The sequence below is a fragment of the Theropithecus gelada genome, chromosome 9 (genome assembly GCF_003255815.1).
Source record: "Theropithecus gelada isolate Dixy chromosome 9, Tgel_1.0, whole genome shotgun sequence".
In the NCBI taxonomy this organism is placed as follows: Eukaryota; Metazoa; Chordata; class Mammalia; order Primates; family Cercopithecidae; genus Theropithecus; species Theropithecus gelada.
Window position 1 is genome coordinate 38,846,370 of NC_037677.1, and position 15,289 is coordinate 38,861,658.

Sequence of the window (15,289 nt, forward strand, 5' to 3'; positions counted from 1 at the left end):
TTTTTATTGAGACGGGGTCACGCCATTTTGCCCAGGCTGGTCTCGAAGTCCTGGGTTCAAGGGATCCACCTACCTGGGACTCCCAGTGCTGGGATTACAGGCGTGAGCCATGGCGCCCTTCTTACTCAGTGATTTATCAATCATTTTACTCAACAGTTAATTCACACATCCATCCAGTTCCCACAGTGAATTCCATCCATGTGCCAAGGTCTCTGGGAACAGGAAGCCGAGTGACATGAAATCACAGCCCTGGGAGAAAAGGGAGGTGAGTGGTCAAGACAGATACACCCATACCTGTGAGGTAGGGTTTGGGAAAGGTGGGCCTCCCGGAGGGGAGGCAGGTGAACAGGAAAGGTGGCTTCCCAGGTGAGGCAATTGTTGAATTGGACAGAGTGGAAATGGCTCACAGTGGTCCTTGGGAGAGGATGAGAATTAGGATGGAGAGAAAAGATTGAATACGCGAAATATGGAGAAACTAGAAGGACGGGCTCTGACTTGGGGGGCGGACAGGGAAACGAGTTGCCTAACTTCCCTTTGGTGGAGTCAGACTGTATGCTGAGCGCTGTGACTTTGGACCACTGTCCATGTCCTTGAGGGGGTCATATCCTGAGGAGCTGGCACACATTTCAGCAGATATCTCCATATGACTGTGCTTAGTGGTGGCCTGTGCGACCACCTGGGAAAGAGACCGACCTGAGATGGGAAATTCTGAAAGGTCAGAGATGGTGGGGGAACGGAAAAGTGTATTTTAACGGTTGTTGGCTGTGAAGTGCCTGCAGGAAATGAAAGGGAGGTGCCCAAGACCTGAGAAGTCTGGTATAGGAGAAGCATGAGTAGGAGCTGCTCCAGGGAGCTAAGAGGTGACCCGTGCAGGAGGAAAGCACTCGCGTTCTACCAGGCGCAGAACGAGCAAAGATTGACGACAAATGATTTTGCCTACCATCTTGAACCCTTTCGGCTTCTCCTCTTGCACAGGTCTTCACTCTCACCCTGCTACACAGCCCCTACCAGAACGTTCTGAAATGCAAACCTAACAACTGTCTCACCCCAACAGGAAACTCTCCCTGGGGACCCGGGCCCCCTACGGGCCTGCGGGGTTGCAGGCCTCACTTCTCGCACCCATCCCTCAGCCCTGCCCACCCCGAGCTCGCCCCCAGTGCTGGCCCTTCACGTCTAGTTATCCCTCCCAGCCTCCAAGGTCCCCGTTACTGAAGACCGCCACCATCGCGACATGGCGCAGCACGAAATGGGCAAAGAAATGGACTGAGACTCAAGCAAAGAAGTAACACTAGACGCGCCCTACACTGGAAACGGCTGCGCAAGCGCGGTAGAGCAGGGGCTTGAAAGTGAGCCGGCGCAGCCAATCCACGCGAAGAGGGTCGGGACCACTTCCGCGGAGGAAAGCCCCGCCCACACCTCCTGGACCCTCTCCTCACTGGCGGTTTCTCCCGCGGGCCCGCCTCAACGATATTTCTTGGTGCTGACTGGCTGGCGGCCAGTGCAGCGCTCTTTCGTTTGGCTCTCTCGCGGCCCCTTTCGGGAGGGCCTCCTAGAGGCCATGGAGTAGTTTCTGGCGGCTTAAGTGGGGCTAACTTCTAGAGTCCCGAGGGTAGTCGCTGCGGAGGAGATCTCCGCCCCATTTCCGTGCCGCCTTGCCCGCAGGGCTCAGAGCCCCCTGCGCTAAGGGCCCCGTCCCATCTCTGCCCTACACGCGGGAGTCAGCCTAAAGCTGAGCCCTGGGACAGCAGCCGCGCCTGACGCTGCTTGCCTGCCTAACACAGGCAGGAGGTGAGCGGAGTTGGTCGCCTCCCTCCCCAGGGCCCTCCAAGGGAGTGGGCTTCACCTCCGTGGGCCCGAGGAATCTGCCGAGAGACGGGAAGAGCAGGGGCACTCACGGGGCGGGGGTCCAGGCGGGAGTCCAGTAGTCCTCCTGGAGACAGCTGGGAGAGGCCTCGGGGCAAGGAACCTCGGATTTCCTCCTCTGCCTCAAAACAGACAGTCTAAGCCGGGCGCGGTGGCTTGCGCCTGTAATCCCAGCACTTTGGGAGGACGAGGCGGGTGGATCATGAGGTCAAGAGATCGAGAACCATCCTGGCCAACATGGTGAAACCTCGTCTCTACTATAAATACAAAAATTAGTGAGGCATGGTGGCGCACCCCTGTAGCCCCAGCTACTCGGGAGGCTGAGGCGGCAGGAGAATCGCTTGAACCTGGGAGGCGGAGGTTGCAGTGAGCCGAGATGGCGCCGAGAGGCAGGGGACTAAGCCTCAAGAAAGAAGGCGTTCATAGGAAAGGGGTCCTGTAAGTCCCAAAAGCCAACTTTGCTTTGGAAGGTCTCCGAGAGGAACCTCAGATGCACTTCTCCAGAAGGCCCTAGCGTTTTTGCCCGCCCCCTCCCCCCCTCGCAACAACTTCTGCCCTCTTCAGGGATCCACCATTCCTATTCCTATTGCTATGAGGTATTACAACCTTTAACAGGTGGAAAGAAAACTTCACCTCAGCCAGGTGGTATTGATCCCATCCAAGGCAGGGGAGAGGTTGAGGCTTGGACAGATCCAGAGATTGGGAATCCAGCTCTTTGAGCGTGCTTTCTGCAAGCGCAACGGTACATCACCTCATCCATGGTGTGTACCATGCCTTAGCACTGTGTCTGTGCCCTCTGAGAGGCCCCCAATTTCTGGCCACACACTCAATCTGTAGCAACACCTTTTACACTGGAAGTGATGCAAAGTCAGTCCCTAGGTTGATGAACATATCTTCTTAGGTATTAAACCCAGTACTTAAAAATAAATGATCACCGAATGGTGTAGAAAGCTTTAAAAGTTTTGAATATTGGCCGGGCGGGGTGGCTCAAGCCTGTAATCCCAGCACTTTGGGAGGCCCAGACGGGCGGATCACGAGGTCACAAGGTCGAGACCATCCTGGCTAACACGGTGAAACCCCGTCTCTACTAAAAAAAAAATACAAAAAACTAGCCGGGCGAGGTGGCGGGCGCCTGTAGTCCCAGCTACTCGGGAGGCTGAGTCAGGAGAATGGTGTGAACCCGGGAGAAGGAGCTTGCAGTGAGCCGAGATCCGGCCACTGCACTCCAGCCTGGGCAACAGAGCAAGAGCTGGTGCGGAGGAAGGGAAGTCTGTGGCCCAGAGTGGCACCTGAAAATCAGCATTCGCAACTGGGACCCCTCCCTGCCACCTGGCCTCCCCTATTCCCAGAATAAGCTTTTCCCTGTTGCTCTATGAAGAACATAGATGTGTCCATGACGGTATTAATTTCCCTGAGGAAAGGTAATAAAGACTAGAATGTACCCAGATGTAAAATAAAAGGGAAGTGGCAAGTATCTTACCCGGTACACAGTGGGAACATAACCTGAGATTTCTGTTTTCCAAGATGGACTGAACATTACAGGCATCAGTAGAAGGCTGAGATGGTCTATTTTGAGGAGTGCTCTACGTGTTCGCGTGTGAGAGCAGCACGTGCGTGCACACATACACACACACACACAAGCTGAGATTTTAAAAGGCCCAGGAAAGCCGCACCCAGTGGCTCACGCCTGTCATCCTAGCACTTTGGGAGGCTTGAGCTGGGAGGATCACTTAAGACTAGGAGTTCAAGACCAGCCTGGGTAACATAGAGAGGCCCTGATTCTACAAAAATGTAAAATATTGGTTGGGTATGTTGGCGCATGCCTGTAGTCCCAGCTACTTGGGAGGCTGAGGTGAGACAATCACTTGAGCCTGGCAGGTCAAGGTTACAGTGAGCCATGACAGCACCACTACACACACCAGCCTAGGTGACAGCAAGACTATATCTCCAAAAAAAAAAGCCCGGGTGCAGTGGCTCGCGCCTGTAATCCCAGCACTTTGGGAGGCCAAGGAGGGCGATCACAGGGTCAGGAGTTTGAGACCAGCCTTGCCAATATGGTGAAACCTCGTCTCTACTAAAAATACAAAAATTAGCCAGGTGTGGTGGTGGGTGCCTGTAGTCCCAGCTACTCGGGAGGCTGAGGCAGGAGAATTGCTTGAACCCGAGAGGAGGAGGTTGCAGTGAGCTAAGATCACGCCGTTGCATTCCAGCCTGGGTGACAAAGCGAGACTTCATCTAAAAAAAAAAAAAAAAAAAAAAAAACCTAGGAGACCTAGACAGAAAGTGGGAGAAGATATACCCTGCTGCAGTGACACCACACTCAGAGAAACCACTATGGTAAGGGAGCTAGCTCAGGACGTTGAGTCCTCAAAACAATGCTCTCACTAGTCTCCTTTAATAAATGAAGAAACAGAGACCCAAAAAGGTAGAAATCTTCTCCAATGTCACCTGGCTTGGGAGATGGGCCCCAAGTTTAAACTCTGCTCAGTTACTGCAGAGCCACTACATTCTACTTCCTGCATGGAGAATGGCTGGGGGACACACGCCCAGAGACCAGCAGAGAGAGAGTGGGAGGCAGAGGCCAGGAAACACAGGGTCAAGCTGGCCAAGATCTGCCCTCCAGGAGACCATGACACCCAGAGAGTCTACAACATAAAAAGCACAGTGAGGCTGGGTGCAGTGGCTCACGCCTGTAATCCCAGCACTTTCGGGTGAATCACCTGAGGTCAGGAGTTTGAGACCAGCCTGACCAATATGGTGAAACGCAGTCTCTACTAAAATTACAAAAGTTAACCTGGCATAGTGGCATGAGCCTGTAGTCCCAGCTACTCTGAAGGCTGAGGCAGGAGAATCGCTTGAACCTGGGAGGCGGAGGTTTCAGTGAGTTGAGATCATGCCACTGCACTCTAGCCTGGGCAACAGAGCGAGACTCCATCTCAAAGTGACTGCCCTAGGCAGTGAGGGTGTCGCCACCCAGCCACCAGGCTGGGGTCCTGACCTCCCATCCACCCTACATGTGACATGGGGCAAGTCATTCAACCTGTCTCTACCTCAGTTTTCTCACCCTTAAAGTGGGGATTGTGAAAATAAAGCTTACAACACCTAAAATACTTTAAGCTTTAAGAGAGATGTGACTGTGATCTGAATCACATAACATTTCACAAGTCTACTTCTTTTTTGTTGTTTTTTTGAGACGGAGTCTCGCTCTATCGCCCAGGCTGGAGTGCAGTGGCATGATCTGAGCTCACTGCAAGCTCTGCCTCCTGGGTTCACGCTGTTCTCCTACCTCAGCCTCCCGAGTAGCTGGGACTACAGGTGCCCGTCACCACTCCCGGCTAATTTTTTGTATTTTTAGTAGAGACGGGGTTTCATCGTGTTAGCCAGGATGGTCTTGATCTCCTGACCTCGTGATCCGCCCTCCTCGGCCTCCCAAAGTGCTGGGATTACAGGCGTGAGCCACTGCGCCTGGCCTCACCAGTCTATTTCTTAAATTACAACTTAACTTTCTTTCTCAGTGTGCTTCTTTAATAAATGACAAAAAAGACAAGAGACCATACATCCCCCTTCCAATCACTAATCTTTGTTATAAATTGACTGTTTTGGCTGGGTGCAGTGGCTCACACCTGTAATCTCAGCATTTTGGGAGTCTGAGGCAGGAGGATCACTTGTGCCCAGAAGTTTGAGAGCAGCATGGGCAACATAGTGAGGTCCTGTCTCTACAAAAAAAATAATTAGCCAGGTGCAGTGGCTCATGCCTGTGATCCCAGCACCTTGGGAGGCTGAGGCAGGTGGATCACCTGAAGTCAGGAGTTCGAGACCAGCCTGACCAACATGGTGAAACCCAGTATCTACTAAAAATACAAAATTACCCAGGCATGGTGGTGCATGCCTGTAATCCCAGCTACTTGGGAGCCTGAGGCAGGAGAATCACTTGAACCCAGGAGGCAGAGGATGAGATCCGCCGTCACTGGGGCGGCAATGTCCTGGGTCCCAAGTCTGTGGCTCGTATCGCCAAGCTCGAAAAGGCAAAGGCTAAAGAACTTGCCACTAAGCTGGGTTAAATGTACACTGTTGAGTTTTCTGTACATAAAAATAATTAAAATACAAATTTTCCTTCAAAAATATAAAAAATAAAAAAATAAAAATAAAACAAATGATCCCAAACTTTTACACTTTACTTATTTATTGTGAGACAGGGTTTCCCTCTGTCGCCCAGGTTGGAGTGCAGTGGTGCTTCCTGGGCTCACTGCAGCCTTGACCTCCATGCTCAGGCGGTCCTCTCACCTCCGCTGGGGTATAGGTGTGTGCCACAACGCCAGACTGTTTGTTCTGTTTTTTTGTAGAGATGGGTTCTCGCTGTGTTGCCCAAGCTGGTCTCAAACTCCTGGGCTCAAGCGATCTGCCCGCCTTGGCCTCCCAGAGTGTCAGGATTGAACCCCCACACCTCGCAAGACTTTGAAACTCTGACTTCCATTCTTTTCTTTTTTTTTCTTTTTTGAGATGGAGTCTCGCTCTGTCACCGAGGCTGGAGTGCAGTGGCACCATCTCAGCTCACTACAACCTCCGCCTCCCAGGTTCAAGTGATTCTCCTGTCTCAGTTTCCCAAGTAGCTGGGACTACAGGAGTGCACCACCATGCCTGGCTAATTTTTGTATTTTTAGTAGAGATGGGGTTTCACCATGTTGGCCAGGCTGGTCTTGAACTCCTGACCTCATGTTCTGCCTGCCTTGGCCTCCCAAAGTGCTGGGATCACAGGTGTGAGCCACCGCCCCCAGCCATGACTTCCATTCTCTACAATTCATACTTCCTAAGCAGACCATCCTTAACCTTTACACTTAAATAAACTCCTTTAAAACTAAAATCTGACCTGTTTGACTATTGTACATTGACAGGCTAATGAGAGTATATACCTCCAAGGACTTCTGTGAGGGCTAAGTGCAATGAGCTCAAGTAAACAGCTGGCCGAGGAAACACCTGGACCCCTCCTCTGTGCTAAGCCCCATGCAGTGTACACACAGAGACACAGGCCCGCCTCAGCCTCCCAAAGTGCTGGGATTACAGGCCTGAGCCCCCATTCCCAGCCAATATTTTATATTTTTACACAAGTGACAGCATCCTATTCAGAATGCCCTATACTTTTTTTCTACTTAAAAGTATGTCTGGGCCAGACACAGTGGCTCACGCCTATAATCCCAGCACTTTGGGAGGCCCAGGCGGGTGGATCACCTGAGGTCAGGAGTTCGAGACCAGCCTGCTCAACATAGCAAAATCCTGTCTGTACTAAAAATACAAAAATTAGCTGGGCACAGTGGTGTGTGCCCATAATCCCAGCTACTCGGGAGACCGAGACAGAATTGCTTGAATCTGGGAGGTGGAGATTGTGGTGTGCCAAGATTGAGCCACTGCACTCCAGCTTGGGCGACAGAGCGAGACTCCGGCTCATAAATTAATAAATAAACCATCTAAACCGTCACTGCCCTCCCTAGCCCTCCCAGCCCAGAGACCCCCATCCCTTGTCAGCCATCCCCCCTTACCTTCTGGACAGGGACAAGTGTCCCTCATTTGGAAAAGAATTAGGGAGGGGTAACAGCAGACTAGGGAGGCCTGGGTCCTCCACATGCCTGTGTGGGGTGTGTTTGGCCCCCAGCAACAAGGCAGGCCTGAGGTTTGCAGAGGGAGGTAGCGACTCCTTATTCGGGGGCGGCTATCCTCCTCCTGGACCCATCCCTCTCCTATGGGGGAGGCTAAGTGGGTGTCAGGGCCCTGTCAGAGGGTGAGCCACCCCCAGGGGTGCCCACCAGCCACCAGCCTCCCTTCAGTAGACATCCAGCCCAAGTGACAGCAGTGGCACCACTGAGCACAGGGAGCCTGCAGGTCAGTGCCTGGCTCCTGGTATCTTCCGCGGTCCCCAGGACACCCCCACACAGAGGTCCCAGAACCCCCACAGCTGGCACAAGAGCCCAGAAACACCCTGCCCAGCACCCTCCGGGTCCCTCTTTTAGGATCTGGGTGAGCTAAAGAAGCCAAAAGAAAGCCTGAGCGTGGTGGCTTACGCCTGTAATCCTAGCACTTTGGGAGGCCGAGGTGGGCAGACTGCCTGAGCTTGGGAGTTCGAGACCAGCCTGGGCAACACGGTGAAACCCCATCTCTACTAAAATACAAAAAAAATTAGCCAGACATGGTGGCGTGCACCTGTAGTCCCAGCTACTCGGAACCTGAGGCAGGAGAATTGCTTGAACCCGGGAGGCAGAGGTTGCAGTGAGCTGAGATCACACCACTGCACTCCAGCCTGGTAGACAGAGTGAGACTCCGTCTCAAAAAAAAAAAAAAAAAAAAAAAGGAGAAGCCAAAAGAGGGTCTTCGGCCCAGCCCACCCCTCCCCAACAGCCCTAGGTGTGGCAGGCCGGTCAGGCTGAGTCTCAGGAAGCCTGACCATTTCCCTCCAGCCTGCGTCATGGAGCCCTGGGCGTGGCTGCAGGGTTTAAAGAGCTGACCCACCTGCCTGGGCCTCCACAGCCCAGCAACCTCCTCAGATCCATTCTCTGCGCTGCCAGCTCAGGTGAGTCCTCACCCAGGTGACCTCACAGGTGACCAGGCGTCCACTTCGGGGCTGCTGGGTGAAAGGGGTGGGTGCCCAAGAATTCTGAGTAATGACAAGCCTGTTGAGGTGTCTGAGGGCAGATATGGCTGCAGTAGACGCTTGAAGGCCTCTTGCTTTGCACCTACTGTCATATGGATGGTGGGTTGGGGGCTGGAGGAAACAGAAGCCAGCCCTTGGTTAAAGAATATATGAACTGGTGGGGTGCACCTGTAGTCCCAACTGCTTGAGATACTCAGGTGAGGAGATCACCTGAGCCAAGAGAGTTCAAGGCTGCAGTGAGCCGAGATCATGCCACTGCTGCCTTCCTGGGTAACAGAGCAAGACCCTGTCTCAAAAAAATAATAATAATAAAAATAAAAAAATAAAAAATGTGGCCTAGAGTTGAGACCCTCATATTCCAGGAACTCTTGTTGGTGAAGGTAGAGAGAGACCAGTGAAGGCTCGGGGAAGTCAGCTTTGGAGACTGCTCCTAGCCCAATAACCCATGTTCAGAAGCAGTGCCTAAGAGTCTCTCCCTCCAGTGCCTCCCTCCCGCTGCAGAAGGAGCAGTTTATTTATGGATGTATCTATTTATTTATTTATTTTTAGATGGAGTCTCACTCTGTTGCCCGGGCTGGAGTGCACTGGCACGATCTCAGCTCACTGCAACCTCCACCTTCCAGGTTCAAGTGATTCTTCGGCCTCAGCTTCCCAAGAAGCTGGGAATACAGGCGCGTGTCACCACACCTGGCTAATTTTTGTATTTTTAGTATAGACAGGGTTTTGCCATGTTGGCCAGGCTGATCTTGAACTCCTGACCTCAGGTGATCCACCCGCCTCAGCCCCAAAGTGCTGGGATTATAGGTGTGAGTCACTGCACCCAACCTATGGATGTATTTATTGTAACAGGTTTTTAGTGCTTACTGTGTGCTAGGCATGGTTCTTAGGCTTTGCAAATAGTAGTTCATGTAATTCCATTGCTATAACCTTATGAAGTTGCTACTATTCTGATGATCCTCCTTTTACAGGACACTGGTGAAGGAGCAGTGAGGAACCCGCAGAGTCACACCGTTGGTAAGTTGCTGAGAATCGACCCAGCCCAGACAGCTGGCCCTGGATCTGTGATCTCATCAGGAGGCCAGAGCTGGGTACAGCAGATGATAACAATGGCTTCAGTATTGAAGACTTGACCACACTAGGCTAACAATATGCAGAGGGCTGGGAGGGGCCCTGCGCTCAAAGACTCAGCCTCCCCGAGGACAAGTAAATGGGGTCCTGGCTACTTCCAACCTGAGGGAGAAATGTCATACCACAGGAGGTCTATACTCTGAGAGCAGAATCTGGGGCTGCTGGAGCAGGGTCCCCTGCCAGGGCTGGCAGGGGAGGTCCTGGATGCTGTAGTCACCTCATCCCAGGATTCAGCGCTTCCTTCCTCCTCTGCACCCTTGCTTTTGTGAAGGCTGTCTGGGAATTCAGACTCAGGGCACTGGACTCTGGCCACCCCAGGCCCAGACCTTTGGGAGCAATAGCCTGGGGCCTGATAACAATGCCCTTTGTGTGGGGTTAGGAAGTCCAGACCCTGACTTAGAATAGCAGCCACCTGACCCTGGGCATCTGATTACACCTCTCTAAGCTCCATTTCTTTTTTTTCCTCCTCTGAAATTGAGACAATAATAGTGCCTTCCTCATAGGGAGGAGTAGGGGGTGGGTTTGTCACATGGATTTTAACAACGCCTTCTGCAGCACTTACTCTGTGCAGGCACAGTTCTGAGCTCTTAGCTCGTGCTTACTCCCCCAGGCCGTCACTATCTCTAGGTGGGAAGGCAGAAAGTAGTCACTTTCCCAAGATCACCCCACAAGCAAGTGTATCCTTGGGGTTTGTACACCTACTCTCACCACAGGGCTGTGCCTGCCCCCACCCCCTGTAGCTGACCAAGCAAGCTGTGAGCCTGGAGCAGATCCGTGGGCTGCAGACCCCAGCCCCAGTGCCTATCCCCTGCAGTCCTGCCACTCGAACTGTGACATGGAGAGAGTGACCCTGGCCCTTCTCCTACTGGCAGGTGAGTCCTCCCAGTCTCTTGGGACCCTCTTGCAATCACCCCACCCACAAAGGCAGCAAAAGTCAGACAACATCTCCCAAAGTTATTTAAACTGACAATTTAGAGAAAAACATGAAGGAAATGACAGTACAGGTAGGATGAGAATATTGCAAAAAGGTCCTAATAGCTCCAGAGGAATTGAACCATGGAAAACATTAACCACCTGTGGCTTGAAGACAAAAGCAGGATGGCACAGTGGCTCAGGCCTGTAATCCTAGCGCTTTGGGAGGCCAAGGTGGGAGGATCACTTGAGCCTGGGAGGTCGAGGCTGCAGTGAGCTAGGATTGCACCATTGCACTCCAGCCTGGGTGACAGAGGTTCCAACTCAAAAAAAAAGACAAGCACTCCCTGTTTCTTCAGGGGGCAGAGACATAACAAACCATCCCTGTTAGCAGGTACACAGGAGCATCAGGAAGCCTGGGAAGGCAGGGCTTGGGCGGGGCCAAACCCTGAGGCTGTGTGGGGCTGGGGAGGGCGTGAGGAGGGGAACTGGTGGCTCCAGGGTCACCCCACAACCTCTGGGCTGGGGTCCTGCTGCCTGACTTACTTGGACACCAGTGTCATGAATTCTCACCCATTTTCTCTGCTCCTCCCACACAGGCCTGACTGCCTTGGAAGCCAATGACCCATTTGGTGAGTGAGGCCCCCAAACAGCCTGCCCACTCTGCCCACATCTCCCCTCTGATACCCACATCCTGTCTCCTGGTTCTGGTTCTGAAGTCTTTTCCCCCCACTTTTTCTAGCCAATGAAGATGATCCCTTCTACTATGGTAAGAGCTGATATTCCCACCCCCACCCTCCCCTTGCTTATCCTGGACCTCTTTGCCAGACAAGTTGGTGAGGGGTGGTGTGGACCTAGTGTACACAAAGTGAGATGGAGGATTAAACCTGGTCTCTGTGAAAGTGTTGCTCCAGCAAGGGGAGGGTGGCCACAGGATGCTTAGGAACGCTCCTGGTGAAGGGCTGGTGTCTGGGCGGTTAGGCCCCCCGATACATCACCTCTACCCTCCTGCCTTCACTCACCCTCACTCTCCCCTTCCCTAGTCCCCAGCCCTCAGGCAGTTCTCCTCTCTTCCTCTCCCCTGGGCCTCAGCCCCAGGATAGCTTTCCTTGATCATCCTTCAAAGCCCCTTCTTTGCGCACGTCCACTTCTTTTTTTTTTTTTCTTTCTTGAGACAGATTCTGACTCTGTCGCCCAGGCTGGAGTGCAGTGGCATGATCTCTGTTCACTGCAACCTCCGCCTCCTGGGTTCAAGCAATTCTCCTGTCTCAGCCTCCCGAGTAGGTGGGACTACAGGTGCCCACTGCCATGCCCAGCTAATTTTTGTATTTTTAGTAGAGATGGGGTTTCACCATATTGGTCAGGCTGGTCTCAAACTTCTGACCTCAGGTCATCTGCCCGCCTCAACCTCCCAAAGTGCTGGAATTACAGGTGTGAGCCACCATGCCTGGCCTCACCTTTTTTCTTCTTAGTGTTTCCCCACCAGACACAGAATGATGTCTGTGTTGCTGGCTTGTCTTTATGCATATGGCAGCGGCTGGCACAAGCAGGGGCCCACGAATGTCTTTTGAATGAATGAGTGAGGCCCCAGGCTGGTGCAAGCACACTCTCTGTACCTGCCCCAGACTGGAAAAACCTGCAGCTGAGCGGACTGATCTGCGGAGGGCTCCTGGCCATTGCTGGGATCGTGGCAGTTCTGAGTGAGTGGCAGGGCAGGTGGGGCTGGCGGACAGGGTGGGGCAGGAAGAGAGAGTGCTCTGATTCCAGCACTGACCCTGGCACTGACCCCTCTCTCCCTCCCAGGTAGCAAATGCAAATGCAAGAGCAGCCAGAAGCAGCACAGGTGAGCCCAACCCTGTGGTGCGCCCCTCCTTCAGGGCAGAACTATGGGAGGACAGTCCTGACCTGGAGAGTGGACAGGGTCCTGGCCATTCACTGGACTTGCAGCCAGCTTTGTTATTCAGATAGTCAACCCTGAAGGGCCCCAGTCAGGGAAAGCTCTGACCTCGGTATTGTGTGAAGTGACCATGGAAGGAGAGCAAGGAGGTGCACTCTTGGGGCCAGGCGGCAAGAGTCTGGGATGTAGGGTAGAAGGTCCTCCAGGCTAACCTGATACTACTCTGATGCGGTCCTTTCTCTAGTCCCGTACTTGAGAAAACTATCCCACTCATCACTCCAGGTGAGACGGGCTTCCATGGGCTGAGGGGGTGCCTGTGTAAGGATTGTGTCTGATGGCCTGCCTGCCACTCTCCGCAGGCTCTACCACTACCTGCTGAGCATAGGACCGGCCTCCAGGGATGGCCTGAAGCCTAACACTGGCCCCCAGCGCCTCCTCCCCTGGGAGGCCTTATCCTCAAAGAAGGACTTCTTTCCAAGGGCAGGCTGTTAGGCCCCTTTCCAATCAGGAGGCTTTTTTTCTGAATTAAACTTGCCCCACCACCCCTTCCTCTGAAGTCTTGTGATCCATTGTCTTTGGGTCTGGGGGCGAGTAATCCCTCGGATTGCTGACTTTCCCTGGAGGCCCACTCCCAACGAGCTTCCCGATCCCTGAGTCCCTGCCGCCCAACTGTCTCCTATGGCTCCCACTCCAGCAAGCCCCACAGAGACCCATGTACCGTGAGACACCACAGTGTTATAACAGAAGACCTTTCCATTTCCACCACTTGCGCGGGGGTCCTAGAAGTCCTGATGCCTCAGGTACTCATGACTTCCTTTAACCTAGAGTGACCCCCAGGGCTCGCCCCCCCATTGAAACCTCATCTCACCCAGTGAGTGCTCTCTATGGTAGAAAATGTAGCAATTCCTTCGACCCATTCCAGTAAAACCCTCAGCTCACCCTGTGGGTCCCCCTCCTCCCAGGAAATATCCTGTGAAACTCCATGAAGAACTATGTCTTGAGAAGCCCTGCATAGTGCATGCGGGAGTCAAACACCATGTGTGCAAATCTGAGTTCTTTGGCATGCCCGAACTCCCCTCCAGGAAGACCTCCCTGGCAATGTCCCTGTAGCCCCCCAGGCAGGGGTGTGAAGTGCCGCTCCTGCCTGGTGCCCGTCCTGCAGTCCTGCCCCTTGACAGCCCAGGAGAAGGAACTGAGCCCACTTCTAGCCTCTGCCCCCAGCAAAGGCCAGAGCACAACAGAGTCCCTGCCAGGTGGCATCTCCCAATCTGAGGCCAGGGCCTGGGATGGGCAGCTGTCTCCAATGATGCATCCTCCCTCCACTTCTCAGGGTGGGCCACATCCTTGAGAAGTATGATGTATCCTAGACTTAGGGTCTCCTGACTTGTGGGCTGGGGTCAGAGACTTGTGCAGTGCCCCAGAGGTATAAAAATGAGGTCCACATGTCTGCCAGAGCCTTTGAAACAGGACATGCAGGGGCTGAGAGCAAGGCTCCATGGTGGGGCTGAGTGGGACTCAGGATACCTGGCTGAGTCCAACCACTATCAGGGAATCTTGGGTGGGTCACAGAACACCTGGCAAGCCCCAGTGCTTTGGGGAAGCTGCCCTGTACTGGCAGCCCCAGGTGGTATGGCCAGTCTGGAGGCGGCACTGAGTCTGCACAGGTGGACCCAGGGAGGGGCCTGTGCGCAAACTACCCTGGTGGAGGGAATCAGCAGCATGACTGGAATGCAGGCGATAGGATCACCGAGGAAGCAGGGCCCAGCCCTGTAGGGACACAGAGGCAGGGGTGGGAGCCACCCAGCAGGGCTGATAGAAGGGGGCTCCTGAGCACGCCTCCTCATCCAGGGGGTGCAGTGCAGAGCTCTCTCCTCATTGGCACCGGAAGATGCTGGTGTGAGGGACTGCTTTTGAGAACATGAAAAGTGAGGTAAGAAAGCTGAGTCTGGAGTGGCAGACCCAGGGGAAGCCACACAAAGGTGACTGGAAGCAGTGTATGCTTTCTGACTGAGGAACCCAGGACGCAGTCATGACTATCAGGAGCTCTGCTGTTTGAAATCCTAGCAAACCTTGTCCTTGCATGGTGGCCCCATGACCCTGACAAGAGATGCAGCCTTGACTTCCAACCCCAGTGCCCCGCTGGGGAGCAGAGGTTTCTGGACATGACATCCACCCACCTCCACCTTCACATGTTGTGTCCTGGGGCCACATCGTGGCGGAGACCTGCTGCTCTGCTTTCAAGCTCTCATGCTGCTTCATTTAAACTTCTCCTGGACAGGTGCCACAGTTTCCCCAAGTCCTGTAAGTGACCACTTATGTAGGAGGCCCCACCACACATGAGTCCCTAGGTGTGACTGCCCAGTGACAGGCTTATCCCTCCGATGTGGAGGGTGACAGCTCTAGCTTATGGAGCCTGGGGAAATCATGATGGGAGGAGTCAGAGACTGATGGGAGGAGTCAGAGACTGATGGGAGGCCAGGCCCGGGTGACAGTGGAGGATGGAGTCGGTGTCAGCCCCAGGTGGATGAGGCTGGGCCCTGGAGTTGGGCTGCTTGTTCCCAGCAGAAATGAGCTCTCCTCTCTCCCTTCTGGGAGTGAGGAATGGGCTGACTAGGGCATGACACAGGCTCTCCAGGCTTCCCTTTGTGGGATTACTGGCTGTGCCTCAGACACTCCTTCCTGGGGCCTGTTTCGGAGGTAGGGGGTAATTTCCCCTTGTCATCTTCTCCTAGTTGAGGGGCTGCGGGGAGAGGTGGGGGGGACCAGAGAAAGCAAAGGGTCATTTCCACTCAGTTGGGGATTTACTATGTGACAGACACCACTATAAATACTTCACACATGTCCAATTT

At 53.6% G+C, this 15,289-nt stretch overlaps 1 protein-coding gene across 2 annotated transcripts; it reads left to right on the forward strand.

Moving 5' to 3' along the window:
- Positions 1–8,394: 8,394 nt before the first annotated feature.
- FXYD4 (FXYD domain containing ion transport regulator 4) lies at positions 8,395–12,989 on the forward strand. Of its 2 annotated transcripts, none has more exons than XM_025397376.1 (9): positions 8,395–8,450; positions 9,472–9,517; positions 10,242–10,503; positions 11,143–11,175; positions 11,286–11,312; positions 12,169–12,243; positions 12,347–12,386; positions 12,685–12,722; positions 12,800–12,989. In XM_025397376.1, the coding sequence occupies exons 3-9, from the start codon at positions 10,467–10,469 to the stop codon at positions 12,817–12,819; spliced, it is 270 nt and encodes an 89-aa protein (XP_025253161.1). In that variant the 5' UTR covers positions 8,395–8,450; positions 9,472–9,517; positions 10,242–10,466; the 3' UTR covers positions 12,820–12,989. The 2 variants fall into 2 exon arrangements, with proteins under 2 accessions (XP_025253161.1, XP_025253162.1); XM_025397377.1 differs by having other exon boundaries at positions 8,397–8,450; positions 10,372–10,503.
- Positions 12,990–15,289: the final 2,300 nt, after the last annotated feature.

Excerpts from the sequence above, each read along its gene's own strand:
- FXYD4 (XM_025397376.1), top strand. The coding sequence starts at position 10,467 with ATGGAGAGAGTGACCCTGGCCCTTCTCCTACTGGCAG. Across the intron at positions 10,504-11,142 it reads GGCCCTTCTCCTACTGGCAG|GCCTGACTGCCTTGGAAGCC; the intron begins GTGAGTCCTCCC and ends CCTCCCACACAG. Across the intron at positions 11,176-11,285 it reads GGAAGCCAATGACCCATTTG|CCAATGAAGATGATCCCTTC; the intron begins GTGAGTGAGGCC and ends CACTTTTTCTAG.